The sequence below is a fragment of the Balaenoptera borealis genome (assembly GCF_965194805.1).
Source record: "Balaenoptera borealis genome assembly, chromosome: 6".
Classification (NCBI taxonomy): domain Eukaryota; kingdom Metazoa; phylum Chordata; class Mammalia; order Artiodactyla; family Balaenopteridae; genus Balaenoptera; species Balaenoptera borealis.
Window position 1 is genome coordinate 75,130,914 of NC_138863.1, and position 26,423 is coordinate 75,157,336.

At 47.1% G+C, this 26,423-nt stretch overlaps 1 protein-coding gene across 9 annotated transcripts; it reads left to right on the forward strand.

The window, feature by feature from the left end:
• The first annotated feature begins 336 nt into the window (after window positions 1–336).
• On the forward strand, window positions 337–18,655 carry NR4A2 (nuclear receptor subfamily 4 group A member 2). Of its 9 annotated transcripts, none has more exons than XM_082395750.1 (9): window positions 10,063–10,573; window positions 12,270–12,393; window positions 12,896–13,744; window positions 14,545–14,674; window positions 15,078–15,241; window positions 16,138–16,340; window positions 16,740–16,756; window positions 16,861–16,918; window positions 17,069–17,291. In XM_082395750.1, exons 1-9 carry the CDS (start codon window positions 10,539–10,541, stop codon window positions 17,154–17,156), a joined length of 1,668 nt encoding a protein of 555 aa, XP_082251876.1. In that variant the 5' UTR covers window positions 10,063–10,538; the 3' UTR covers window positions 17,157–17,291. The 9 variants fall into 9 exon arrangements, with proteins under 9 accessions (XP_082251874.1, XP_082251875.1, XP_082251876.1 ...); XM_082395745.1 differs by adding an exon at window positions 10,656–10,850 and having other exon boundaries at window positions 10,067–10,569; window positions 16,740–16,918; window positions 17,069–18,655; XM_082395748.1 differs by lacking the exon at window positions 10,063–10,573 and adding an exon at window positions 337–735 and having other exon boundaries at window positions 12,879–13,744; window positions 16,740–16,918; window positions 17,069–18,655.
• Window positions 18,656–26,423: the final 7,768 nt, after the last annotated feature.

Consider the following 26,423-nt stretch of genomic DNA (forward strand, 5'->3'; position numbering starts at 1 on the left):
GGAGGGCGATGGGCCCCAACCCCCGGGTCTCCTGGCCGGCAGGGGGGACGCAGGCTCTGCGAGGTCCTTCCCACACGCGCGCTCTGCTCCGGGCAGGGCGGGCCGGGGCGGGGACAGGGGAGCGCGGCGGAAAGCGCCCAGGGCGTCCGGGGAGGAGGGCGGCGGGCGGTTTCATTGTTTCCTTTCGCCCTCCTCCTCCCGCGCCTCGCCCCGGCGTCACTGGAAAGCCGCCCAAACCGCCCGGCGGCGGGTTATTTATAGCGCGGGCTGCGCGCGCGTCACGGAGCCCGGCCCGGCTGACGGGGCCGCTGACGCGCTTGGCCGCGGGGCCGAGTCCGCGGGGCTGCACGCCGGGCGCCGGCGACAATGGGCTTCTGTGTGTGCAGCTGCCGTCGCCGCTGGGGGCCGGGGGGAGGGGGGCGGGCGGCCGCTCCCCGACCCCCCCCTTCCTCTCGCCCGAGACCCCCGAAACGTAATCGGCCTCTCTGCCCCTGGCCGGGCCCCGCCGGCTGCTGCTTTTTTCTTTTCTTTTTTAAAAAAATTTTATCAGTCAGTTCTCCTTGCCCCAACCTCCGCTTCCACCTCCCCCGCTCCCCCTTCTTGGCCCCCAACATGACGAGAGAGTGGGATTTAGCCGGCCGGGGGCGACCACTTTGTGCGTCCCGGGGAGCGGGACCCGCCCAAGGCGCGCCCAGCGGGGGACGCGGTGACCGAGGGGCCGGGAGCGCCGGGCAGGTAACGTATCCTGGACCTGGAGTGGGGGCTTTGTTTGGGGTCGGGGTCGGGGTCGGGGACCTGGGGTGGGTGTGGACGCCGGACAGCCCTTCCGGGTCTCCTGTCTCCTACCCCGCTCTCCGGACCCCTGGCCTGCCCGCAGGAAGCCAACCTGGGTGTGTAGCGCGAAGAGCGAAAGAGAAACTTCTGCGTGACTAGCTGAGGCTCCTCCGGAGAGGCCGGGATACTAGAGGACCCCCGCCCCCCTCCCGCGCAGGCCCCCCCCCCGTCGCCCCTCCTCCGCCCACCCCCACCGCTTGCTTCCCTCCCAACGCCGGGGACTTCGGAGTCCTCCCCCCGCCCCCTCGCCGCGGGTTCGGTCCTCGCCCGCCCCCGCCCCCGCCCCGCGGAAGGAGGGGCTGGCGAGGATTTTAGGGACTTCCTGGGATGCGGAGAGCAGCTCTGAACCGTCCCCTTTCAGCAGCCGGTAGCTGGGGAAGCTGGCTCCGGAGCCTCTTGCACGTGGCAGGCAGGCAGAGAACTTGCTTGTGCCTTCTAGGAAATTGCAGTCGATTTGTAATGCAGTTTCGCTAATTGGGAGTTCAAAATTAAACTTTAATAAAGCATTTGTGTCGTCTCGTCTAATTGTGAAAGCTTCCATCCGTCCTGGTACATAGACTCTTAAGTCTCAAGTTAATGGCGCTAAGCTAGATTTCCCCCCCAAGTACAATTCCGTCAGCCGGCGTCGGCGCAGCTGGATTTCAGTTAGGTACAGATGTTGCTAATGGCAGCTTAAGCACGGATGGGCAGATAGCATACGGAATGCAACATGTTGCCATATGGTTCCTTTAGCCTTTCACCTCCAGGGATATCAATCACGTATATTCTGGGAGGAACTTAATGACTCTCTGAATGGCAAAATGAATTACCTGGTACAATTTATATCCCTTGACCTGATACGTTATAACAACAGGAAGGTAGCATCTCACAGTTTCTGTGGTATAAATTGAACTACAGAGCTCCGTTTCAGATTTTGTATCATCTATTTGTAGTTTGAGGGGCTCTGTCACACCATTCTGGTTGTAAAAATCCGTTTCTGTCTTGCCCCCCCCCCCACCTCTGGCTGATAGAGAAAGTTTATAAAGTTTAGCAAAACTGTTGTCTTGGTAACTGCCAATCAGCTGACCAAATACTAATCGATGAGGGTATGGAGAAATGGAAAATATGATTTCCAGAGCTAGGTACTTAAGAGCAGTCTTTAGGAACACCGTACTTTCTGAATCAGAAAATTAAAGGACTCCTAAGAAAATTATGTATTCTGTGAGTCGTTTCAATGTAACTCCTAAAAGCATTTATTAACTATTTGAAATTCTGTTTTTTTATACTTCAGTCATTCTTAAACTTAGGAAAGTAACTTATGGAAAAGTACTTAGAAATATGAAATATAAGAAAGATAAGAAGGACCTCCTTAGTAAACTAGTTTCTATACCCTTCCCTCCCCGCCTCCAGGCCCTCAGCTATGTGTGTACTTTGACTTGAATCCTGGATGTGGTAATACTGGTCGTTTGTTTTTTTCCCCCCCAAAATGTCAGTGACAGCATACTGAGGTCACTGTTAGATCCTAGTGGAATGATTCTGTAATATTTCACAGGTCTTCTAAAAAAATATCCTGGTGATTAATAAAATATTTAATTGATTGGCTCTAATTTCAGATTATAAATGTGGTTGTCTCTTACTGTATGCCTCCTTTTTCCTTCACTAATGCGGAGAGGCAACACTGAAAGACAAGAAATAAGGGTAAAAAAAAAAGTAAAATAATTTACGATAACTTTGTTTTTAAACTTTTACCTATTAAGGGATATCTAAAAGCTATAGACATACTATCTTTTAAAAGATTTCGCATCCAACAATATGTGAACCACATTAATTCATGTGAACTGATAAACTAGTGAAATACACAAAATGGGCGTAGTCTGAAAATATACATATTTTCAGTCATGCGAGTTTCATATTCATTTTTAAATTACAAGATAATATTTCTCCTTTTTTTTCTCTTTTTGTAATGGCTGATGATTTGTTACCTAGTGCTTGAGTTATGGCAATAATTTTGATAATGATTATCAAATAAGATCTTTTTTGTATGTAAATAGCAGAAAATTTTATACAGAACAAAATAAGATATATCTGAGTTATGGCAACCCTTACTGGAGACTGTTTTTAGTAATCTTGCAATGGCTGAGGTTGTATTTCTCTCTGTAGCGTCAGCATTCAATGAGTTTTAACCTTGATCAGTAGTGAGGTTGTCAATAATGACTCCATCTCCATGACTTCTGAATAGACAGTGAGTGTGTCCTTTAATCCGTCACACAGAACTCGCCTTATAAAGCTGTTATTGTCATGAGCAGATATTGCAGGCTTCTGTCAAGCCCCATGATTATTAACATGTTCTTCAAAAGCCAGGCTGAAAGTCCTGCTGTGCTTTATTTCAGAATTCAAGTCCATTAGTACATAAAATCCTAAGCAGCAATATTTGCTTTTTCTGAAGTTATATTACATACATTGTGAATAATTTCGGGCCCATTTGTAGACAAAAACTATGTGTATATTTGGTATACTATACATATATAGTAGCAAAAACAAGATATGTATCTTGCATCATGACTTATTTTAAACAAAGATTTGATGGTTGTCCATTGTTACTCTAGATGAGGTCACTGGCTGCCAAGGTGATCCCTATAGCTGGAAAGTACTGGGATTGTTATTGTCTACCAGGGAATCACTTCCTGTCTTTTGAACTCCCAACTTCACCTCCCTCTTTCAATATGGTCCTTCCATATTGCTGATCTGAGAATTTGTTTGAATATGAAAACTTTTGAAAATGTGTTTGTATTGGCCAAGATTTTCACCAGAGTCTTTGGTTGCCTGCTGGTTTACAGTCTTAATCTTGAGCCGGCGGGTATATTTTAATTGAAAATTAAGAAATACTATTAGGACAAGGTATATTCCCCATGCTCTAAGTAATTTTAATTGTGATGTAATCCTAGATGCTTTCTAATTTTTTTCAACCTATGAATGTATTTTAAAATATTTAAGATAGGACAGATTTATGCCTTTCTCAAGGTAATATAGGACAAGTTATGGATAGGCATTAGACCTGTAATGGTACACTTCATTTGAGTGAGTGAGGGTGGGGAGGAGAGCCATCAGGAAAGAGTATATAGTCCCACTGCACTGGCCCTGTTTGCTTTTCAAACTTAAAACCACATTGCTGCATTGGAAACTTGTTTCTCTCTTTTATAGCCTTTCATTTAAACATGTTTTAAAAAAACTGTCAATCTGTAAATATTTAACCAGCCAAGCAGGAAACAATCTTTTATTCTCGACTATATGCAGCTTTGTTTTTACCTGGGTTAGTGTGGTGGCCATGTAAATACCACATAAAATTTTGATTTGGTGTTCCTTACTTTGAAGATGGACAGAGGCTTCTTTAATTAATCTTGCTCTATTTCATGTTCTGTATTCAGATATTGAAATACAGTATTTTTATACATTTATAAGATTATGTTTGCATTTATTTAATTTATGTTTCTTTTTTTAAAGCGTGTAGCCTTGAATGTTTGTTCTACTTTTTTTTTTTCTTCACATCATTACTCTGGTACTGCTTGATGTAACTTGATTAGCTCCCTCCCCAGTCATGATTGGTAATTAAAATAGGCATTAAAATTAGTCACTTAGCAATTTTGCTGTTCAATTGGCAATTAAATTACTTAATTGCAATTAAAGTCCTAATTTTAATTGGCAAAATGATAGATGTAGATTTAAGATAATATGTATAAATACTTTAATAAGTGTCTATATAAGGATTACTTAATTACTCAACTTCAAGTTTATGCTGTTAACTTTAGAACTTTTAAGTGAGCAATGAAATTTATATTGCATCTATTCAAAGGATATGGTAATTAGATTTATTGCTTATCACTATAAGGGTCCTTGCTATAAGTTACTTTTGTAGTGTTAAAATTGTAGGCTTGATAATTGCAGAATTATGATAAAAAAGGGCATATATGTCTGTCATAATATATCAATAACATGTCTTCATTTTTTATTAAATTGAGAAGTTCCTATACGACAGTTAGTCTGAGGAAAAAAATCAAAAATGGTTATTTTATCATTAAAGGTAAAACAAAAACTAACCAGCTATGATATACATATGAAAACTGTTGCAAAGTGTATGTATTTTATCTACTAAAAGAAAATCCTATGTAATACTGTGGTGGTTACTAATGTTATCAGCTACTTCTAGAATTTCAAGTGTCCGCGATATATTCTTAGCATATAGCAACTTATTTTCAGAATCTTTAAAGTGTCTTTCAGGACTTTGTACATTTTAATGACTCCCATGTTTAGTGAAATCAGCAAGGAAATCTGAAACCAAAGTAACCCTTCCTTGCTTAATCAAGAAGAATTCTTCCATAAGAAAATATTGGTGATTGCCAGGGGCTGGGAGGAGGGGAGAATGGAGAGTTATTGTTTAATGGTTATAGAGTTAAGAGTTTTATAACATGAAGAGTTATGGGGGTGGATGGTGATGATTGGTGCACAACAGCATGACTGTATATAACATCACTGAACTGTACACTTACAAATGTAAGATGGTAAATTTTATGTTATATGTCTTTTACCACAACAACAAAAAGAAAATTTTAAGTGGTTAAAGTAAATATTTAGGAGATAGTTACTGAGAGTCAAGAATTAGAGAAAAGATGAAGGATTTTTATTATGCAAAATACTTTTTGAGTGGCATGAGGTTTTACCATATGTTCAGTTTTAGAATTTTAATTTATAAGTAGATGCTTCTAGAAAAAAAGAGTGCTGTTTTCTTCTGCACATCTTTCCACATTTCTAGAACTGAGTACTGTATCAAAGCAAGAAACAATTTTTAAAGTCTTTGCATTAAGTGGTTTGGAGTGAAAAATGGGCTGGGTAAAACTGAGCAAAAGCCACAACTACCCAAAATGTGAATTACCAGCTGAGCATTTGACTTATTCTCTAGGCATCTCATAAAAGAGGAACAAATGATTGGTTGATTAATATCTTATTAATGCAAGTGAAATGGCAAAGCAAATAACCAAAAACCTTCCATATTAAAAAATGATTTCATATTTTCAGAAACTGAGTTTTTTTCAAAGTGAAAATTTATTTCTTCTATCACTAATGTAAAACTTCCTGCTGAATGGCAACAAATGCCATGAAAATTGTCCAAACATAAGTTAAAATATGTCTCATTTTATGCTTAACATAGGTTCCATTAACTAATATTATTGTGAAATGTCTTCAAGTTACCTTGATTCTTATAGCATAACAGGTATATCTGTTTACTATATTTGAATTGTAAGAGCTAAGGGCTACTCTACATTTTGGGAGAATAGTGAAATAAATCCCTAAAGACCCCTTTCCCATGCATTAAGATACAAAATCCTATGGAATTAAATCCATGTTTGCTTTCTAAATTATACCAAAATCTCAATTTTATTAAGTATAATCTGCCTAGCCTTGCATAAAATAAATACTTTGGCTTAGATGTGAGTATGCATTATTTACATTGTTTTTTTATGAAAATATTTTTTCTATATATGTACCAATATGTTCTACTTAATATTGGCTAATACCATAAAAGATAACATAGTAACATTATTTTCCTATATGCTTTTTCTGAGGTCCTCTAATACTGTATATTGATAGAAATAATAATTTTGTAATTTATTTTAGTTGGTTTCAAAAGAAGGACCTACTTATGGATAGGATCAATTTTATTCCCATTTATTGTAAATTGTTAAGAACACCGACCTTCATTTGGGGTAACTTTATGTATTTATACATGGCAATAATTTAAAGTTATATCAGATTCTGGGCCCTGAAAGAAACATTATTGTCATTTTAATCGAGTTATAAAATAGTTTATATTCAAGAATCTATTTATGTTCAAGAATCTTGCAGGATTGCAGTCATATAAATGCAGAATTTCAGTTTCTTTTAGCCTAGAGCATCATTTGAACATTTTCTAAAAGGTTGTTCAATTCTACATTTTGATTCCATTATATGTGTAATTAAACCTCTATGCACAAAAGCATTCTCTTATGTACTAGCAAATACACCCACAGGAATCCTCTTCTAAACTATAATTTATTTAAACATGTAATCATAGGATTTTAAAACATGCTTTCATTTTTCCAAACTAAATGCCAAATTTGAACTGCTTAGTGATAAAATGAAAGATTTTATTACCATTTTGACTTTTTTTTCTCCCTGTGAGCTAACAGTGAGTTAAACATGGACAGGAGGAAATAAAGAAAATCTGTTGTGAACGTAATTCCAGTGTTAAACTGTTTCCCTTTTTGAGAAATACAGAAGAGAATCAAAGATTTGTAGTTATTTATGAATTCCAGCAGAATATGAATATTTTGGCTTGCAGCAAGCTCTCCTGGGGCTTGGCCTAAGTAGTAAATAGCTAGTTGTGTGTGTATGTGCTTGTGTGTGTGTGTGTGTGTGTGTGTGTGAGATGTATCTTCATGAACGTTGTGGAGTCAGGCCCCCTACTGACAGGATAAGTCAATTACAGACATTGGCCCTTCTACTGAGACTGTTCCATCAGAATCTGGTGGGGACACAGAAGTCTGGAGCTTTGAGCGTGGTCATTCTTTACACTTTCTAATGTCTGCTGGATCCTTTCCACCCCGAGCACATCTGAGCCCTACCAAAAATACCAACCCAAGAAATAGCTTACCCAATAATGGGTTTGAGTTTATCCGCCTTGCATCCGGTGTGTCTTCCTAAGAAGACACACTTCCTGGGAGCTAGAATAGGAATTTGAGGAGAGAGAAAATTCATATGGATTGTAGAATATAAGGCAAAAAAAGCCACCTTTTTTTCTCATTTTGATGTTGTATTTATTCAATTCATTTTCGGTTACTAATAATTGTTATAATAAGCTGCTGTGAAAACTGCGTCTCGATCTTGGGTGCCTTAAGACTTGAGCAAAAGCTCTGTTATCAAGAAGCCAGACTCGACAGGTTGCTGTTATAGAATAACCCATCACATTACAATGTTTGTCTTCCTTGGAGCTCACTTTAAGAACTCCAGCACATTTTCCCACTTACTGGGAGAGAATTTTCAAATTGCCCGCAGACTCAACCCAGGCTAAAGCCAAGTGTTTTTTAAAATGGTTTAAGGGAGGAGGAGCGTGTGGAGGGAATGTACCTACTTAGATCTGCGTATTGGTGTTTGGAGAATGATGGTTACAACCTTAAAGTTCTCCTGGCCCCCGCCTTCCTAGGAATATATTAAAAAATAATAACTGCCACCCCAGCATGGCTGCGCTTGAATTTCCGACTGCCTGAAAATAGCTGCTGGGAGCCTGGCCCACCCCTGGGATCAAGGAAAGCTCCCCCAGGCCGCGCGTCCTGCTGCCGTGCGGAAGGGGAAGGGAACCCGGGAGGGCGCCACCGAGCTAGAGCTGCTGCTATTTTGGGCCCAGCCCGGCGGGTGCGTCAATGCCTGAGCCCCTGCGTCACCGCCACCCCCACCGCTTTCCTTCTCCCCTGCTCTCCAAACTCTCACTTTTTCCCTTTCGTTCGCGTGGAATCGTTTCTGCCCACAGGGCGCTGACGCTACCCAGCTCATGCTAATAAGCTATTCTTCGCCCTCCTCCTCTCACCCCCCTACTTACACACCTTCACCCGCCACCGCAACCTTCCCCCCACCACCACCCAACACACACACACACACACACACGCACGCACACGCGCGCGCGCTCTCAAACACACTTCCTGGTTTTATTTTTTCTCGCGCCCGCTAGGGCACCGCTGAGCCGCAGCGGTGGCTGCAGCAGCAGCAGCAGCAGCGGCAGTCGCAACATCTGGGGGAAACTTAAGGTGGTCATGTAGGTTTTCCCGAGGATGCGGTGCAGAAGAGCCTGCGGCTTCTCGGGGCAGCCTCGGGGCACCTGATGGCAACGCCTCTCCGGCCGCCGGGGAGCAGGAGGCGGCGGGAGAGGGCAAAGGCTGGGGTGCAGATTAGAGCTGAGCGGCACCGTAAGGCGGAGAGCTCCACGGCGATTTCGGCCCGCCTGTACTGGGAACACCAGGATGGGGGGTGCAAAGGGGCCCCGAGCCTGGAAGCGAGCTACGCCGAGGGGGAGGGGCGGCTGGAAGTCTTCTTGGGCGGAGGAGGGGGACGCCTCCGAACCGTCCCTCCCCCGTTAACTCCCCAGCCCCATGGGAGAAGCCCCGAGGCTCGTCCAGCTCGAGCCCAGGGACCCGGAAGGGGGCTTGCTCCCGGGAGAAGCGGCGTTTCTTTTCTAGAAAGCGCCTTGCGCCCTCAGCTTGGAGGTGGATTGACTTGCGAAGCGGAGTCTGCGGCGGCTGGGGCGGCTGCGGGGGTGCGGCGAACTCCGGTCGCCCGTCGGGCCCCACTCCTGGGAAGGCTGAACGCACACACCGTACGCCTTGCAGAGATCTAGACCCCCCCCTCTCCCCGCCGCTTCCCCCATGTTTAGTCTTTCCCTCTTGGCGCCCAGATTGAAGCTTCGAGAGCCCTTGTGCTTCAGAGGAGGGTAGATTTATTTCCCTAAAACTCGTGGAAAGACACGAGTTGATGGGCACCCAGGAGTGTCAAAGTGTGAGAGTTGGTAAAAGGTGAGGCTGGGGCACCTTTCTGCAGAACACACCTGTTGCCCGGCGCTCGGCTGCATTGTCTGAGAAAGGAAAGTGGGTGACGCCTCACTTTGACTTTTGGGGTCCCTGAAGGGCTGGGTCACTGGCTACCCTCTCCTTTCCGCTTCCCTCCCCACGCACCACGTCTTCCCTCGCACGTGAGCACTGCAAGGAAAGAAGGGAACATAGAAAATAGGCCATACCTACTCTCTTCCACCTTGGAGTGTGTGTGTGTGTGTGTGTGTGTGTGTGTGTGTGTGTGTGTGTGTATGAGAGAGAGAGGGAGAATATGCTAGAAGAGAAGGCCGGGGACAGGAAAAAAGAGAAAAGGGGGATGCACTGGACTAGGGAAATCCCACCCCAATTGCCTGAGCCCTCCGAGCGTCTCGTGTCATGGGACATCTGTACTCGCTTCCGCTAACGGGGATGGCAATTGTGGGTGGGCGAGGTTAGGGCGCTGCCAGGCACGCCCCGTCTCGTGCGATTCCAGGTGCTGGCTACCTGGCCCACGCCTGGGTCCCCTTCCGCTCGGGCTTTTGTTGCACCCTCCCCCACCTGTGAGCTGCCGGACCGCAGCGGCGGCGCGGGGATTGGCCGGGGGTGGGGGGGTGGGGGGCAGGGGAGGTGAGCTGTCGAGGCTCTGTGGGCTGCGCGGACCTGAGTGGAGAGGTCACACCTCTTTCGGAAAAGGGGGAAAAAAAAAAAACCCTAGCTGGCTACCAAGGTGAACCCTGAATGGTTCCCACCTTAAAATCGGCCCTGCTCGTGACGTCAGGTCGGAAATATACCAAAGCGAGCGCCGGCCAGGAGTCTGGGGAGCGCGGCGGCTCGGCGATTGGGCGGCAGGCCGCTGACGCGCGCTGACGCGCGGAGACTTTAGGTGAATGTTGGCAGCGGCAGCGCGAGCCACATAAACAAAGGCACATTGGCGGCCAGGGCCAGTCCGCCCGGTGGCTCGCGCTAGGCTCCGCGGTCCCGCTCGCCTGCCCAGCCGCCGCCTTCCCCTGCTCCCTCCCCGCTCTCGGCACCTCCGTTCCCTTCGCCCCTCTCGCCCACCCCTCCCCGACCCTGCCACCCCGACTCCCGGAGGGAACTACACTTTGGCCGAGTTGAATGAATGAAGAGAGACACGGAGAAGTCCTAAGTGAGTAGGTGCAGCCCGTACAGCTCGCGTTCTTTTATCCTTCTTTCTGTTTTTGCACGTCTCTTCTTCCCGCTTGTGTGGTGCAGGTTCTCTGGAAGTGGGCGCCGAAGGCGCGGAGCGCGAGTGGGGCCGGAGGATGGGGAGTAGGTGTGCGCAGCTACAGAGGGCATTTGTCGGAACTCCTGCTTTGCCACCCAACAGAGGCTTCCAGGCTCCTCATTGGTGGACGTGAAAGGGAGGCTTGCACAGTTTCGGGAGCTGCGGACTTAACACGCGGAAATGTGCGCAAAGTTTGCTCTTGGTGCGGAATTGATTGTGGTCTTTGGACACGTAGACTCCAAGTCCTGTGTATACGAGGGACCTGGACGCTGCCCACAAAGTGACAGGGAGAGTGAAAGTTCTTCAGTTTATGTGTTGCTTGGGAACTGTATCACCGCGGCTGGCCAGCTTGCCCGTGTCTCTTGGGTATTGTTGAGTAAGGAGGGGCGGTTGGTAGAGTGACCTGTTACTAAGTTGCTTGAAATTTCTGGTTTTGACATATGCCGCCCTTGTGTTTGTGAGTTTGTCAGAGAGGCAGAGACAGAGAGACAGGCTATTTAGAGTAGTTATGAAGCTGCGAAGTTACCAGAGGGTTAATATCCAGCACAGGCATATCTGTCAAGGGCTGTGAGGGTCAAGAGTCTCCTTTCTTTCTACTTTTTCTGGTTACCCTCCCTCCTCCATGAAGCAAGATTATGAGGTGGGGGGGGGTGGGGGAGGAGAACAGAATTGGATGTTTGGCTTTCTTTTTCATTAGTAATAAAAATCGTCTATGCTCTAGAATGCCTTCCAAGTGGGAACATCTGAAAAGTACTAGGACACAAGAATGCCTTGTTCCAGCAAGTAAGCAGATTGTGGAAGGCTGGATAGGACAGGTGCTCAGATTGCTATGTTGAGAGGTACTTCTAACACCGGTGCCACTGTTGGATATGCAGCGTTTCCCTCTCCCTGCAACTGACTAAGATGCTCCTGAAAAAATAGGGTTCCCTGTTTCCACCTCTTGGCCATTAAAGATGAAAGACAAATTTCCTGGAGAAGTGAATGCCCATTCACCTGTATCCCCAAACCCATTGCTCCGTCAAAAGCTCTTAGGAAATCCAGATGCTTCCATTAAGATTGCCTTCAGGGCTACCCGGGCCTTGCTAACATTTTGTAACTCCTAGGGGGTGAAGGAAGAGATTGTTTTCACATTTTATATTCTTGACTTCTACTTCCTTCCCTGCTTCCTAGATGAAAAGCCAGTTTCACCACAGGAAAAAAAAAAAAAAATTCAAGAGAAGGTTCCAATGCTGTATTTTGTTAAACCCCAGTTTCTTCTTATTTAGTTTTGAATTAAACTAAAATGGAAATGACACTCCCTCTCACTGCCCCCAAACACCCAGTAAAGGGGCCAATTTATTTCATCATAAATAAGTACATGGAATACCTTTCCTTCTTCAGAGGTATTCTCTGCAAGGGTCAACACAGTCAATGGGTGAAATTTTCTGTTGTTTCCAGCCATCTCTTTTAGACATTCATTTTAAATGCTCTTTGATAAAGGCTACACACTAATTTCCAAATAAACAATCAAGAAGGGCATAGAAGGGCCTGCCTGGTGATACAGATGACCAGCCAAATCTGTCCGGAAAGTCACCCTAAGGCTTCCTGTGTCTTTATTTCAGGGAGGAGATCTGCCAGGCTGGGCTCTCCACTGCTTTTCTAAAAATCTTGGAAACTTTGTCCTTCATTGAATTACGACACTGTCCACCTTTAATTTTCTCGAAAACGCCTGTAACTCAGCTGAAGGTTAGTGCAACTTCATTTTTTTTCTTTCCCTCCCCCGAGTTCCGTAAACGTCAAGAAACAGGGCAATGCGATCTTTCCCAGCAAACCCTGTAACTTAAGTATTTCCCCCGACCCATCGCCTTCGGGAACAAGTTTCTCATTGTGCAATTCAACTTGATTTCTGGATTGAGCTTGCTGAACCCGAGCTTCAGAGGAAAGGCTCATTGAAGCGGGATTGCCCATGAAAGGGGGCGGAGGGGGAGGCGTTGGAAATATCCGGGAATGGAGACTGTAATAGCTTTCTAGTTCTGGGTCTTTATTGGATCAGCCTTTCCTTGTCCTGCACTGTTTCGCTCCTCAGTATTCGCACTCTCCGCCCTTCCTCTCGCGCCCCTACGTGCTCTCTGACCGCCGCGGGCTGCCGGTGTAGCTCCAGGTGTACCCGAGCCCGGGAGAAAGTGTTCAGTTGACCAGGCTGAGTGTATATTACCCTGTTTCATTTCCAGCCATGCCTTGTGTTCAGGCGCAGTATGGGTCCTCGCCTCAAGGAGCCAGCCCCGCTTCTCAGAGCTACAGTTACCACTCTTCGGGAGAATACAGCTCCGATTTCTTAACTCCAGAGTTTGTCAAGTTTAGCATGGACCTCACCAACACTGAAATCACTGCCACCACTTCTCTCCCCAGCTTCAGTACCTTTATGGACAACTACAGCACAGGCTACGACGTCAAGCCACCTTGCTTGTACCAAATGCCCCTGTCCGGACAGCAGTCCTCCATTAAGGTAGAAGACATTCAGATGCACAACTACCAGCAACACAGCCACCTGCCCCCCCAGTCCGAGGAGATGATGCCGCACTCCGGGTCGGTTTACTACAAGCCCTCCTCTCCCCCGACGCCCACCACCCCGGGCTTCCAGGTGCAGCACAGCCCCATGTGGGACGACCCAGGCTCCCTCCACAACTTCCACCAGAACTACGTGGCCACCACGCACATGATTGAGCAGAGGAAAACGCCGGTCTCCCGCCTCTCCCTCTTCTCCTTTAAGCAGTCGCCCCCCGGCACCCCCGTGTCTAGCTGCCAGATGCGCTTCGACGGGCCCCTGCACGTCCCCATGAACCCGGAGCCGGCGAGCAGCCACCACGTGGTGGACGGGCAGACCTTCGCTGTGCCCAACCCCATCCGAAAGCCCGCGTCCATGGGCTTCCCCGGCCTGCAGATCGGCCACGCGTCGCAGCTGCTCGACACGCAGGTGCCCTCGCCGCCGTCGCGGGGCTCCCCTTCCAACGAGGGGCTGTGCGCCGTGTGCGGCGACAACGCGGCCTGCCAGCACTACGGCGTGCGCACCTGTGAGGGCTGCAAAGGGTTCTTTAAGGTGAGCCAGGACGGGGGCGGAGGAGGCAGGTAGGGGCCCCCTAGTGCCCGGAGTCTCAGCGTGCTGGCTCTACCGGGGTGCAGGCGCCCGGCGCCAACTGGCCCCTGACCGTCCGACTCCCGGCGTCCCCGGGGGCTGCCCTGCAGACGCCCCTGGGCTGCGGCGGAGGCTGCTGGGTGCCTGGGAAGGGGAAGTAGGAAGACCGGGAGACCCGGGGTCGCATCCCCCGCACGCAGCCGACCCGGCGAACCACCCCCGCCCGAAGTTGCCGGAGCTGAGTTGGAAGAGGGTCATTTGCATGTGCTAGGAGCTGTCTTCTCTGTTCAGATTGAAATTGGTTAGGACAGAGAACCGTGTCTGAGCTAACCAAGTGGAACAGAATTCCCTATGGTCAAATTAAGTGATCTCTTTATTTCGCCATCCTGATTGAATAATCTTATCATTTTAAATAGAGAAGGTCTCTAAGGAATGTAAATAATATGAATGCCCACGGATTTGTATTTACTGAGCGTCTCCTTCTCCTTCTCTTGGCATATAAAACACAGCAAGGAGCGGCAAGGTTAGCTCAAATGTTAACGCTATCAATTTTCTTCTGTTAAATGCCCTGGGGGAGGAAAAAGAGAAGAGAGAGAAAGAAAAGGAAAAAGAAAAAAATAAAAAGGAGTTGTGTATGTGTTTGTTTATGGGGAGGGTGTGTGGATCCCGGCCGTTCAGAAATTGTGTCTGGATTCCCTGAATTGTTGGATTTTCAAGAGAAAAAAAAAATTTTTTTTCCCGGCCTATATTGTCTCCTTTTGCAGCGCACGGTGCAAAAAAACGCGAAATACGTGTGTTTAGCAAATAAAAACTGCCCAGTGGACAAGCGGCGCCGGAATCGCTGTCAGTACTGCAGATTTCAGAAGTGCCTTGCTGTTGGGATGGTCAAAGAAGGTAGGTTGGGGCAAGCAGCCCGCTCCCCAGTCTGCGCCCTTGGGAAGCTCTGCTCCTAGCCCAGACCCACTTCCCAGAACCGGGGCGGGGGCGGGGTGGGGGGGGGGAGGCCTCCCGCTTCCCCCGCACCGGCCTCTGGCCTCTACGACTCGGCAGCTGCCTGCTCGCCCATCCGACCCTAGAGAAAGCCGCCAGGCCCTTCCCGCCTTTAACTATATGACCCATTGGGAAGAAGACATGAAACAACCCCCCAGTTTTTACGCTTCTTGTCAGTAAAGGCTTTACAAGCGGTGGGGGCGCTGCCCCGCCCCGCCGGGCGCCCCGCGGCTGCGGCCTTCCCCCGGGGAGGGGCCCAGGCAGCAGCTGGATCTTGCTTTGCCCTCACCCGGCGATTCCTTTGCAGTGGTTCGCACAGACAGTTTAAAAGGCCGGAGAGGTCGTTTACCTTCGAAACCGAAGAGCCCACAGGAGCCCTCTCCCCCCTCGCCCCCGGTGAGTCTGATCAGTGCCCTCGTCAGGGCCCATGTCGACTCCAACCCGGCTATGACCAGCCTGGACTATTCCAGGGTAAGAAGCTGGCGTGGGGGGGATCCTTCGGACAACTGACAGATGGGCAGGACCCCTTCCCCACACCCATCACTAACCCCCTGGCCCAAGGGATAAAAGGAAGCATGCGAGGCTGTGGCTTCACGGCTCTGGGCAAGGCCACAGAAGACAGATGGCGTTGCTAGGGCTGCAGACGTGAGGACAGGGCAGAGGAAGGAAGAGAGGGTAGGCCACAGTGGTCAAACCTCTGTGAGGCCCCTTCCCAGCACCACCGTGCACACACACACACACACACCAGTGCCTCTGATGCCTAAACCAGAGGCAGTGCAAAAGCCCCCACTTGGGTTCTATCACCGGTCCTCCATGGAGATGCTTTAATCCTCATTCTCTCTGGTGCCGTCAGGGTGAGGGATGCCTCCTCCCGGGTCAGAGAACGGGAAGAGAAGTGGGTATAAGGAATGGCAGTGGGCGGGGGAATCAAGTGGTCAGATTCCTCTTGTACCCCAGCCGTGAGAAATGTGTGCGCTTTAAATGGAGGAAGTGTACCGGGCAAACCTAGAAGCCACTGCAAGTTTATTGAGATTTGCAAAGGGCGTCTCTGCTCGAGACCCACTCTGGGACTGGCATGAATACTAACGTGTCAATTGTTTTGTGGAGATAAGAGTGAACGTTTCCCAGGGCTGGTTGGCACTGTATTTAGTCTGTATGGAAATGGTCATTTACATATTTAAAGCAGCGACCTCATAGCACCATCCCTAATTGAATTAATTGCCCCGGAACATCTAATTTCCTTACTGGTCAGAGAGAGGTTTAATTGTTATAAAAACCTGGCTCCCCTACTAGAAACGAGGTTAGCAATTTCACGGGTTATATATTTTAGAGAACCTCATTAAGTGCTTTTTAAAATGAAATTCCAGTTCCAGGCGAACCCTGACTATCAGATGAGTGGAGATGACACCCAGCATATCCAGCAGTTCTATGATCTCCTGACTGGCTCCATGGAGATCATCAGGGGCTGGGCGGAGAAGATCCCGGGCTTCGCTGACCTGCCCAAAGCCGACCAGGACCTGCTTTTCGAATCGGCTTTCTTAGAACTATTTGTGCTGAGATTAGCATACAGGTAAATGGAGAGGGCGATCCAGGAAGGTTGGGAATGGAGGAAGAGAGGAAACAAGAAAGGAAAAGAAAGAGGAAAAGGGAAAGAAAAGGGGGAAAGAGAGGAGAACAGAATGGGAAATAAATGAGGGGGAAAGGAAGGAAAGGAGAGTAGATAAAAGGAAGAGAAGGGAAGGAGTGAGGGCAGAAGCCTTAGATGAATGGAATGGAGGTGGGATAGGGGGCATTCTTGATTGTTATGAAATTAAACCCTTTCAAGGTCCACTGGCCTACGTTTTATTAACTCTTTGGTAATTAGGTGCCTCTTAAATCCCTCATTTATTGCTCTTCAAGTAATTAGTTGTTTAGCTTTTTTCTCTCTCTCTTTTTCTCCCCCTCCCCCTCTCTTTGGTATTAATTGCAGGTCCAACCCAGTGGAGGGTAAACTCATCTTTTGCAATGGGGTGGTCTTGCACAGGTTGCAATGCGTTCGTGGCTTTGGGGAATGGATTGATTCCATTGTTGAATTCTCCTCCAACTTGCAGAATATGAACATCGACATTTCTGCCTTCTCCTGCATTGCTGCCCTGGCTATGGTCACAGGTCAGTACCACAGGCACAGGGCACTTCTCCAGAACTGCCCAGTGGGATTCGTCCCGGTTTTCCCTTGCTGCCTGCCGACCCTCCCTGGTCCTGTCAGCTAGCTAACTGCTCGGTGCATTCCTCTTTTGTTTCTGGTTGTGTTTTCTGCAGAGAGACACGGTCTCAAGGAACCCAAGAGAGTGGAGGAGCTGCAAAACAAGATTGTAAATTGTCTCAAAGACCATGTGACTTTCAATAATGGGGGCTTGAACCGCCCCAACTATTTGTCCAAACTGTTGGGGAAGCTTCCAGAACTCCGTACGCTTTGCACGCAGGGGCTACAGCGCATTTTCTACCTGAAACTGGAAGATTTGGTACCACCACCAGCAATAATTGACAAACTTTTCCTGGACACTTTACCTTTCTAAGACCTCCTTCCATGCACTTCAAAGAAACTGGAAAGAAACCTAAAACTGTCCAGAGGGGGCAAGTCACAAGGGCAGAGAGATCCCCCTGAGCTGCCTCAGCTCTAGCCGGCCCCCACCCCTTCCATACACCTTGGCCCTTGATCTCTAAAGAAAACAAACAAACAAACAACAACAAAAGCAAAAACTGTTACTATTTCCTAACCTGCAGGCAGAACCTGAAAGGGCATTTTGGCTCCGGGGCATCCTGGATTTAGAACACGGACTACACACAATACAGTGGTATAAACTTTTTATTATCAGTTTAAAAATCATTTTATTGTTCAGAAGGAAGCTTCTTAATGTATGACGGAAAAGATTTGGCCATGTTTGGTTGTTGCAGTTAAGACAAATGTAATACACATAGACACATACACACACACACACCCACATTGTAAGGGGACCCACAAGTATTGCCCTTTAAAAGACTTCAAAGTTTTCTGCTGTAAAGAAAGCTGTAATATATAGTAAAACTAAATGTTGCGTGGGTGGCATGAGTTGAAGAAGGCGAAGGCTTGTAAATTTACCCAATGCAGTTTGGCTTTTTAAATTATTTTGTGCCTATTTATGAATAAATATTACAAATTCTAAAAGATAAGTGTGTTTGCAAAAAAAAAGAAAAAAGAAATAACCACAAAAAAGGGACAAGCATGTTGATTCTAGGTTGAAAATGTTATAGGCACTTGCTACTTCAGTAATGTCTATATTATATAAATAGTATTTCAGACACTATGTAGTCTGTTAGATTTTATAAAGATTGGTAGTTATCTGAGCTTAAACATTTTCTCAATTGTAAAATAGGTGGGCACAAGTATTACACATCAGAAAATCCTGACTAAAGGGACACATAGTGTTTGTAACACCGTCCAACATTCCTTGTTTGTAAGTGTTGTATGTACTGTTGATGTTGATAAAAGAAAGTTTATATCTTGATTATTTTGTTGTCTAAAGCTAAACAGAACTTGCATGCAGCAGCTTTTGACCGTTTCCAGAGTGCTTATAATATACATAACTCCCTGGAAATTACTGAGCACTTTGAATTTTTTTGTTTTTTGTTTTAATGTCTAAGATTGTCAGTTAATATATTATTTTATGTTTGAGTAAGAATTTTAATATTGCCATATTCTGTAGTATTTTTCTTTGTATATTTCCAGTATGGCACACGATATGAGTCACTGCCTTTTTTTCTATGGTGTATGACAGTTAGAGACGCTGATTTTTTTCCCTGATAAATTCTTTCTTTGAGAAAGACAATTTTAATGTTTACAACAATAAACTATGTAAATGAACAGAATTTTGTCTTCTTTCTGGGTTAGGAAAAATGATGACTAAACAGCAATATACAATAGACAGAGTTGGAGATTGATTTGGGATAGGTCACTTATTCAACATCTGAGTTTCTGACAGCTTAGACCTATTCTGGCAAAAGGAACTGGGAAATTGAACTAATTATCCAGAGAATTCTGTACAATATTTTTCCTTAACCGGAATTTTCTGGTGTGGCAACCTACATTTATCAGAATCAGGTGAGAATATCTCAACTCTTCTGATAACTTTGCCAGTAAGTGCAGCTTTCAGAAGAGAAGTTCAGGAGACCTAACAGCTTTTGAACTTTTGCAAGGTTCGAAGTCCTATCAAGTTTTTGTCTTGCACAATGTTTAGAAAGTATCTTTTTAAGACTCAGAAAGTCAACATGGATTTGAAGTGTATTAAATATAATCTCTGATTTTTCCCATTCCTTGTAAAGGATCTTGGAGGAAGAGCCAAGCATTTTGGTCCCTTTGGGCCTTGGGTCAGTGGTCTTTGGCATAGAGCAGAACAGTAGAGGCATTTCTTACAACTTTTTGTTTTCCTCCTTCAGTGAATAGTGATGAGGTTCAATTTGCAGTTTTAGAATAATATTTCCGTCTTATAAGTTTCTCAGGTAAAGAACAAAACATCCATTCGTCAGGTCCTGGGTCTTGTCAGATACAAACAAGTTATACCAAAGTCTCTAGGATTCCACCCAGCACCAACTTTTAGCAAAGAAAGTAACTAACACTGTAGAAGCCACTTCGGGTACCAGCTTCCTCTCAGCGACCTGGTCCTTGCGGGGTGGAGGTCCAGCCAGTTTCGCCTCTGGACAGCTGTGAATTCATAGAAAGTGCAGGATGGGGGTGGTTTTCTTCGTTGGCCCTGGTGGATTTCAGTTGGCCTCCCGGTCACTGAAATTTACAGAACGTGTTATTGTTTTTAAAATGCAGAGTTAGAACAGTAAATTTCCAGGAGAGTTCTCAGGTTATTTTTACTTTGCCTTTTCTTCCTTAAAAAAAAAAAAAAAAAAAAAGACATGTTTTGCGGGTCGGGCAATAGAGATAAGGCAGGTCTCCATGGTAATTTAAGGTTATTTTCAAGAGATGCGTTTCTCTACAGGTAACTCTGAGGGGCAAAAGTGGGTGGCCACTTAAGAGATTAAGTAATAAGCAAAATGTCCGATGTCCTAGCTTCCTTGAGAAGACGGGGCTTGCCATTTCCTTTTATTTTCACAACTTCTGCTCAACCAAAGCCGAACACTAACAAGCAGAGAGAAAGAGAAAGCTCTTTAGAAATGCAGTGAGTCTGCAGAGCCGTCAGCAGTCGTCTCCCAGGTGTCTGCAGCCCCGAGACAATTACATTCCGACTCAGAATCCTCGAGAGTTGAACCCAGAAACGAACTCTGTTGCAGGTTCTCCCTTAAGGAAGCCGCTGTGCATCACCCGAGGCCAATGGGGTGTCAGGTAGTGCGTCTCCAGAGAATTTGGGGTGAAAGGAGGGAGGGATGACTCTCTCCCATGCCCGCATGCAGACTGCACCGGCTCCGCGTATATTTAGTTGTAATTCCTAAATTGAAAAGTGGCTAGTCCTTTTTCTGCTTCACAGTTACCGAGTCAGTTTCCAACTCCCGGCTGCGCACCGGGTTGCGCGGGGAAAGAGCCTCGCACGCATCTATCCCGCAGCTTCCGGTATCCCTAAGGCTGAGGACTTCTCCTGTCCTGGTCTTTCTAGGAGTAAAGCCCAAGAAAAGAAACAGACACGATGCGTTGCAAAAGACAGAAGTTTCATGGAACTCCTCTAGAAATAGATTAAAACTTGACAATGGGGGCTTCATATAGCCCTCCTCTCCCCAAGTCCTCTTAAGAATTTCAGTTACTGTGTGTTGTTTCAGCAATGGAAATATTTTATCATTGTTCAGGAGACATGACCATACACTTCTCAGCTCTGAAAGAGGGTCTAATTTTAAGTCTTCACGGTGTCTAGACCCACGTCGAGTGGTTGCTTAGAAAGCCCTGAATTTATGGAGAGTTGCCCTTAATATAAAGCACGTGGGCTCCGCTTCTTTACCGTCCAGGCGACTGCCACGGTCTCTCCAAGAACCCAGGCGGCCCTCTCTCCGACCTTCCGCTTTCGGAAAGAGAGAGAGAGAGAGAGAGAAAGAGAGAGAGAGAGAGAGTGTTTGAATTTCTGGTCCTGATTCTAACGAGAGAGATAGCCTGGTCCACAGAGCTGATAGCACCCTGCGGTGACAGCGGCACCCAACGACCTTACCTTGTGTATTTCATTTTGGTGCTCAACTCCATCCCTAGAGAGTTGGTGTGCCCCCTCCACTAAAAATACCGGTCATAAGTCTTATGGGACACTGGTTCTCAGAGTGCAAGGAGCCGGACAACGAGAAGCAGATATTCCTGCCAACTTAAGAATGTCGCTTGAAGCTTCCATTTCACTCTGCCATGAGAATCCCTCGGCTTTATCTGCGCTTCAAAGCTAATAGTCAATTACCTAATTGTATCTTAAACCTAGGCGTCGGCAGTGAATACTTCCAAGATACAAACACGTCTGTGAGGGAAAAGTTTTATTTCATTGCAATATTTGGATCACAGAGTTTTCCGGTACAGGATACATTACCATCCCGCCAGGCCCTATCCAGGGTAGCGATACCAGGGCCCTCCCAGGCATGTCGCGAGATGCGCATCTTTGCGCCACCAGCTCCCTGCCTAGCTCCGCACTTGCGCCCGTTTCCTTTTTTATCCGCCGCGCGGCAGCGCGGAGGTGGCTGCGGAGAGTGAGGGCTGGGGTCTCCCGGGCCGGCATCGCTTCTCTCGGTGAGGGAGGCTCCCGGTTCTGCCTCGAAGCTGTGTTGCTCGCCGCCACCTCAAAAATGGAGACGGGTTCTATCGAGGTGGGAGGGGAAAAGACGGTATCTTGTCCCGCGGATTTGAAAACTTTTTTTTTCAGTATTATTTCGACGGTTGAGCAAGAGGTCTGGGAGTGAGTATCTCTAAAACATCCTCCTCCAAGAGGGGTTTTAAGGCTTCCCCCCACCCCCGCCTGTGCCTGCTATTCGGGAACAGGAACTGTCGCTACGTGGGCGCGCCCGGAAACGCCTCAGTAGTCCAAGCCTCCTGTGCGCCCCGCGAGTTTTAGAGTCCCACCGGGGAGGGATGGAGTTTGGGGTCCCAGCCTAAGCCCAGTCAACGGATCCTCCCCAGGGTTCTCAGCCAGGACTAAAAAGAGCGCACCCGGTAGCAACAGTCTTCGGGAAAGGTTCGGCCAAGATCTGTGCATCTGGCAGAACTCAGCCAGGGGATCGCGTTTAGCAAAGCTGCATGTTTTGGGGTTCAGTCGATACTGGCTGACTTTACTAGTAAAGCAAGATAAGAATTCCAAACAGGGCCGTCATTTTTTTGTAATTCGTTTTTAATAAGAAAACAAACACGCACAAATCCACTTTTCATTTTTACTTTTGAATTTTACTAGAAACTCCAAATTGGATATTACGCATAGCCATTTAGGATGGTGAGGCTGTCATTGAAATCCATCTTCCCTCAGTCTTTCTGTTTCCTGAGCACAACTGGAGACGACCGCTGGGGCCGCAGGGTCTTTGCTCCGACTTTAATTTTGCGCTTCTTTAGGGAAAGTCCCACTTCCGTCGGAGGGCGCTTCCCGGAGCGGGACAGCGGGGCCCCACCCAACGCTAGGGGCGTAAGGAGGTGGCCGCACCCCTGGTTCTTAGCCGCGACGTGCGCTCCCTGCCCAACAGACAGTGGCGGGAGAACTCCGGAGAGCGAGGCTCCCGCCGCTTACTCCCTACCCCACGCCTTCCCACGAGGCCCTCCCTCCAAGCGTGGTCTGATTTTGAGGCCCCAGAATGGCTGGAGAGGACGTGGCTCCTTTTGTGGTTCGGGGGTGCGAATGTGGGGACGCACGCGCTCCAGCGCTGCCCGAGGCGTTTTGGAGACTTAGAATTTGACTCTGCAGGTTGCAGCAGGAGACTTTGCCCAGGGAGCCCTGGACCAATTAGGACGTAGTCGCCCGGGTTAACTCTGTTTCCTCCGTTTCCTGCCCTGCCCTCCCCAGCTGCTCCTCGCTTCTTTCCCAGCTGTTCCACGTCCCCCAGGGCCGGAGGCCGCAACAGGTTCCAGTCGCCGAGTGGCCAGGTCCGGTGCGACAGGGCGCGAGCACGTGCGGCCGAGCGCGCCCCCGGCTTCCCCTGCACCCACAGATCAGTGGTCAGTCTTGGGTCTCCCCTAGTTGTGAGCCGAGCTGGAGCGTCCATCCACTCCAAACTGGGGAAAATCTTTTCTCCCTGGTTGTGGGCTCACAAATAGGAGGGGCAGAGGCGCCGGGGCGCGAGTCGGAGGCGCATCCGCCCTGCGGAAAGGGGCCCCAGCACCCCCCGCACACATGTGCCCCGCAAGTGTGCTCCCAACCCCGAAGCTCCGAGGAGACATCGTGCGCATCCGGCTCTGCTTTCAGGTCTCGCACCACGGGTTGTGAGCCCTAGGCCCGCGCGCCGGGGGATGCGACTCGTCAGGTGGCCAGATGAGTGCAGCGCCTGGAGGGGCCTCAGGACATCCAGTCTGCCTATCCGCCTGCCGCGGGCGCTCTCCTTCCTCCCATAAAGACGCCTCCGACTGCGGGCTGCTGGCTGCCCTCTTCTCTGCTTAGCCGAGCTCTGTAGTGTTCAGCCGGACCTGACAGAGCACGGAGCAGGGACCCAGATCCTTGGAGAGCTCGGCTTCCACGCTTTCCTCCGCGTTTCTTCTTCCTCCAGTTGATCTCTCTTACTCCTATTTCTCTATATTTCTAGCTGAAGTTGTGTTTAGAGAAACTAGGATTTCCAGGACACGTGCCGCCAGTCCTAACAAATAAGAGTCTCCGAGTTTCTGTTAGAGACTTCCCTGGGGCAGTAGAGGGTGGTCGAGGGGCAGCTGCGCGTGTGAGAACTCCGTTGGATACTAGAAGGGCTTCTAGAGGGACTGCTCCTGCTAAGAGAGGCTCGGGTTAACTGTCTCAAATTAACTTGGACTTCTGAAGAAGGTACGAGGTAGAGAGGGAGAGAGGACGCTCCATCAGTAAGCTGCCAGTAGGCCAGTGTTTTTCAAACTGAGGGTCCTGACCCATTAGTGGTGTGTAAAATCCATATAATGGGTTACCATCAGAATTCTCTTTCAAAGGAATAAATGAATAACAGAATAGAAATCACGAGTTCTTTGTACAGAATAGCCAAAGTATAAAAAGTCTAAGCATTGTTAGCTGAAACTTTTCTTGGCCCACAGTATAGAATATATTTATGAGTGTGGGTCTCAGGTAAAAAGTTTGAGAGCCATTGCTGACCGAACAGACTGTGCCGGAAGTGAAGGAGGGGGGTTGCCTGTACTGAGAGATGCTGATAAGGGAATTTCAGCACTGTGGTTTTGTGGTCAGTCTTCTCTTTTCTGTATGTTTTATTTATTTTTTTGTCCCCCGTCTCCTCCGTGCTCCTCCCCAACTCCAACGAAATTCCACCTCTCTTTATCCTCTGGCCCGTTGAGTGCTTTGAGCCCGGCTGGGCATTGTGAGTAAGGACCAGGGGACAAGCACACAAAGCCATTCGCTTTGCCTTTCCCTCAGCAACCTAGCACCTGGGAAGAGAGTGAACAGTGAAGCAAGTCGTGGGGGAAGCTAGAGAGAGGGTAGGGGAGTGACCATCACATTGTCCATTCACCACGTGCCTGGCCTTTTCATTTATTGCCCAACACTGGGAAAGAAGCAAAAGCTTTTGAGGAAAATAGGTAGAGATAGGGATGGGTAAAGATAATGAACCTTACTGAGAAAGATCAGATGAGTGGGGACTGAGGAGATGGAAGAGGAAGGGGAAATTTGAGGATTTATTTAATCGAAGTGCTAGAATTGAAGGCAAACAGAGATGGGGAAGAGGACTAAAATGCCCTAGAAATACAGGATGCCAGGGTACCAGCAATAATATGGATGGGCTTCAAGAAAAAAAAAGAGATCAATAAGAGCAAACAGAAGGGGCACATAAAGGATGCTGGGTGTGGGTGGGCAGATATAAGATGAAAGTTGGATGTGGAGGCCATAGTAAAAGGTTTATGTAAGGAGAGGGTGGATTTAAGTGTGGGAAACCTTGGGTTAATGGGGACCATACAGAAGTTTCAAGTTATGTCATAAAGGAATTAATAGGAACAAAACCATGGACATGGAAAAGTACTTCCCCTGTCATTCCATTCTAACTAAGGGGTATTGAAAGCAGGCTTGTTTCTTAAGGGGTGCTGCAGTCTCCAGTCTGGGGTAATGTGTATTCTTTTCAAGATTCCGGCCAATGTGAAAGGCAGTACCAAATGGCAGATGAGGCCATGGTTTCTGAGATTGTGCCGTCACAATAACTCTACCTGCCATGTTGCAAGACTAGATCTCATCTCATATAATCCTCTCAACTCCAACCTGTGAGGTTCGCATTGTTGCTTGCATTTTACAAATGAGATGAGACTCAAAGGTACTGTTAAATATCTTGGCTTCTAAGTACATGGAATAGCTGGAATTTGAACTCAGAACCAGGACTACAATTCCAACTGCCTTGCTTTTGTGCTACCTGGCACAGAAGGATTGTACCTTTTTCTCCCGTAACTTCTGCCAAAACTGACTATGAGTTTCTGCTGAGAGTTGAGAATGTTGTATTCAGACTTCTAGAGGGGAGAACTAACATGAAATCATAGTGGGTAGTGATAATAGTACATTGCTCTTCTCTCTTATTTATGAGAATAATCCCTTCTCTCAGAAGGGATTATTTTGATTGTGTTTTGATTGCTTTCACAGTTAATGCGTGAAGGAGGTTTGAGTTGCTTGCTTTGCTGCCCAAGAAAAGAATGGGAATGATTGCTGTATTTGTTTTTGTCACCAAGAAAGTCGTATTAAAGGTAATATGAGGAAAAATGTTTTTCCTCCTCAAGCTGTTTGAATTTCCTTTTATTAATCATCTGATTTTTAGCCAGCTTCTACATTTCCTATCAGGAAAACCAAATTGTACATCAGTAAGTTCACTTTAGTCACAGCCCCAAGCAGACCACTTTGTAAAAACTGGCTGTGCACGAGCCATTCACTCTTTCTCCGACTTCTCCTGTATTTGTGGTCTGCAATGTTTAACTGTTATGAACATTTTCTTAAAAGCTACTCTCACAGTCCACCAAATGGCATAAATGGATTTTGCTTAGAGTGTGAAGTGGAGAGTAATATTTCTCCAGAAGACTATCTGCATCCAAGTTGGCATGGTCAAAGGGCTGCAAAAATAGTCTTATTATGTTACACAATTTATTAGAATATAGCACTTGACAAACAAAATATCGTGGATTTAGGTCAGCTGTTTGCTTATACAATAGATTTTGTTCGTCTTTGACATTTAATTTAAGCTTCGCTTACCTGAGGGCTGGGAATAGGATAAGTATGTTCTGCATGTGTTATGCTTCTTGTTTTATAAAACATACTTGTCTGCAGCTATCCGGAAATAATTCACAATCAGTGACTTAGGACAAGGAAGCCTTGTGACATGTTCTGAAAGTGCCTTTCTGAAATGAAGCTCTGAAAAGTTGAATTATGGAGACCCTAACAGGGGTTTTTATTTTTGAGGAATGAAGACAGCTACATTTGCTTTCTTGGTCTTTTGCTGAATTATCCTCCCTGTATAGTGAATTGATACAGCTAAAAACAAGCTTCCAGAAATCCATAATGAATCTATGTGATGCCAAGAATCTGTGTTCTGTGTAACTGTC

Excerpts from the sequence above, each read along its gene's own strand:
- NR4A2 (XM_082395743.1), top strand. The coding sequence starts at position 10,539 with ATGAATGAAGAGAGACACGGAGAAGTCCTAAGTGA. Across the intron at positions 16,341-16,739 it reads GTGCTGAGATTAGCATACAG|GTCCAACCCAGTGGAGGGTA; the intron begins GTAAATGGAGAG and ends TATTAATTGCAG. Across the intron at positions 16,919-17,068 it reads TGCCCTGGCTATGGTCACAG|AGAGACACGGTCTCAAGGAA; the intron begins GTCAGTACCACA and ends TGTTTTCTGCAG.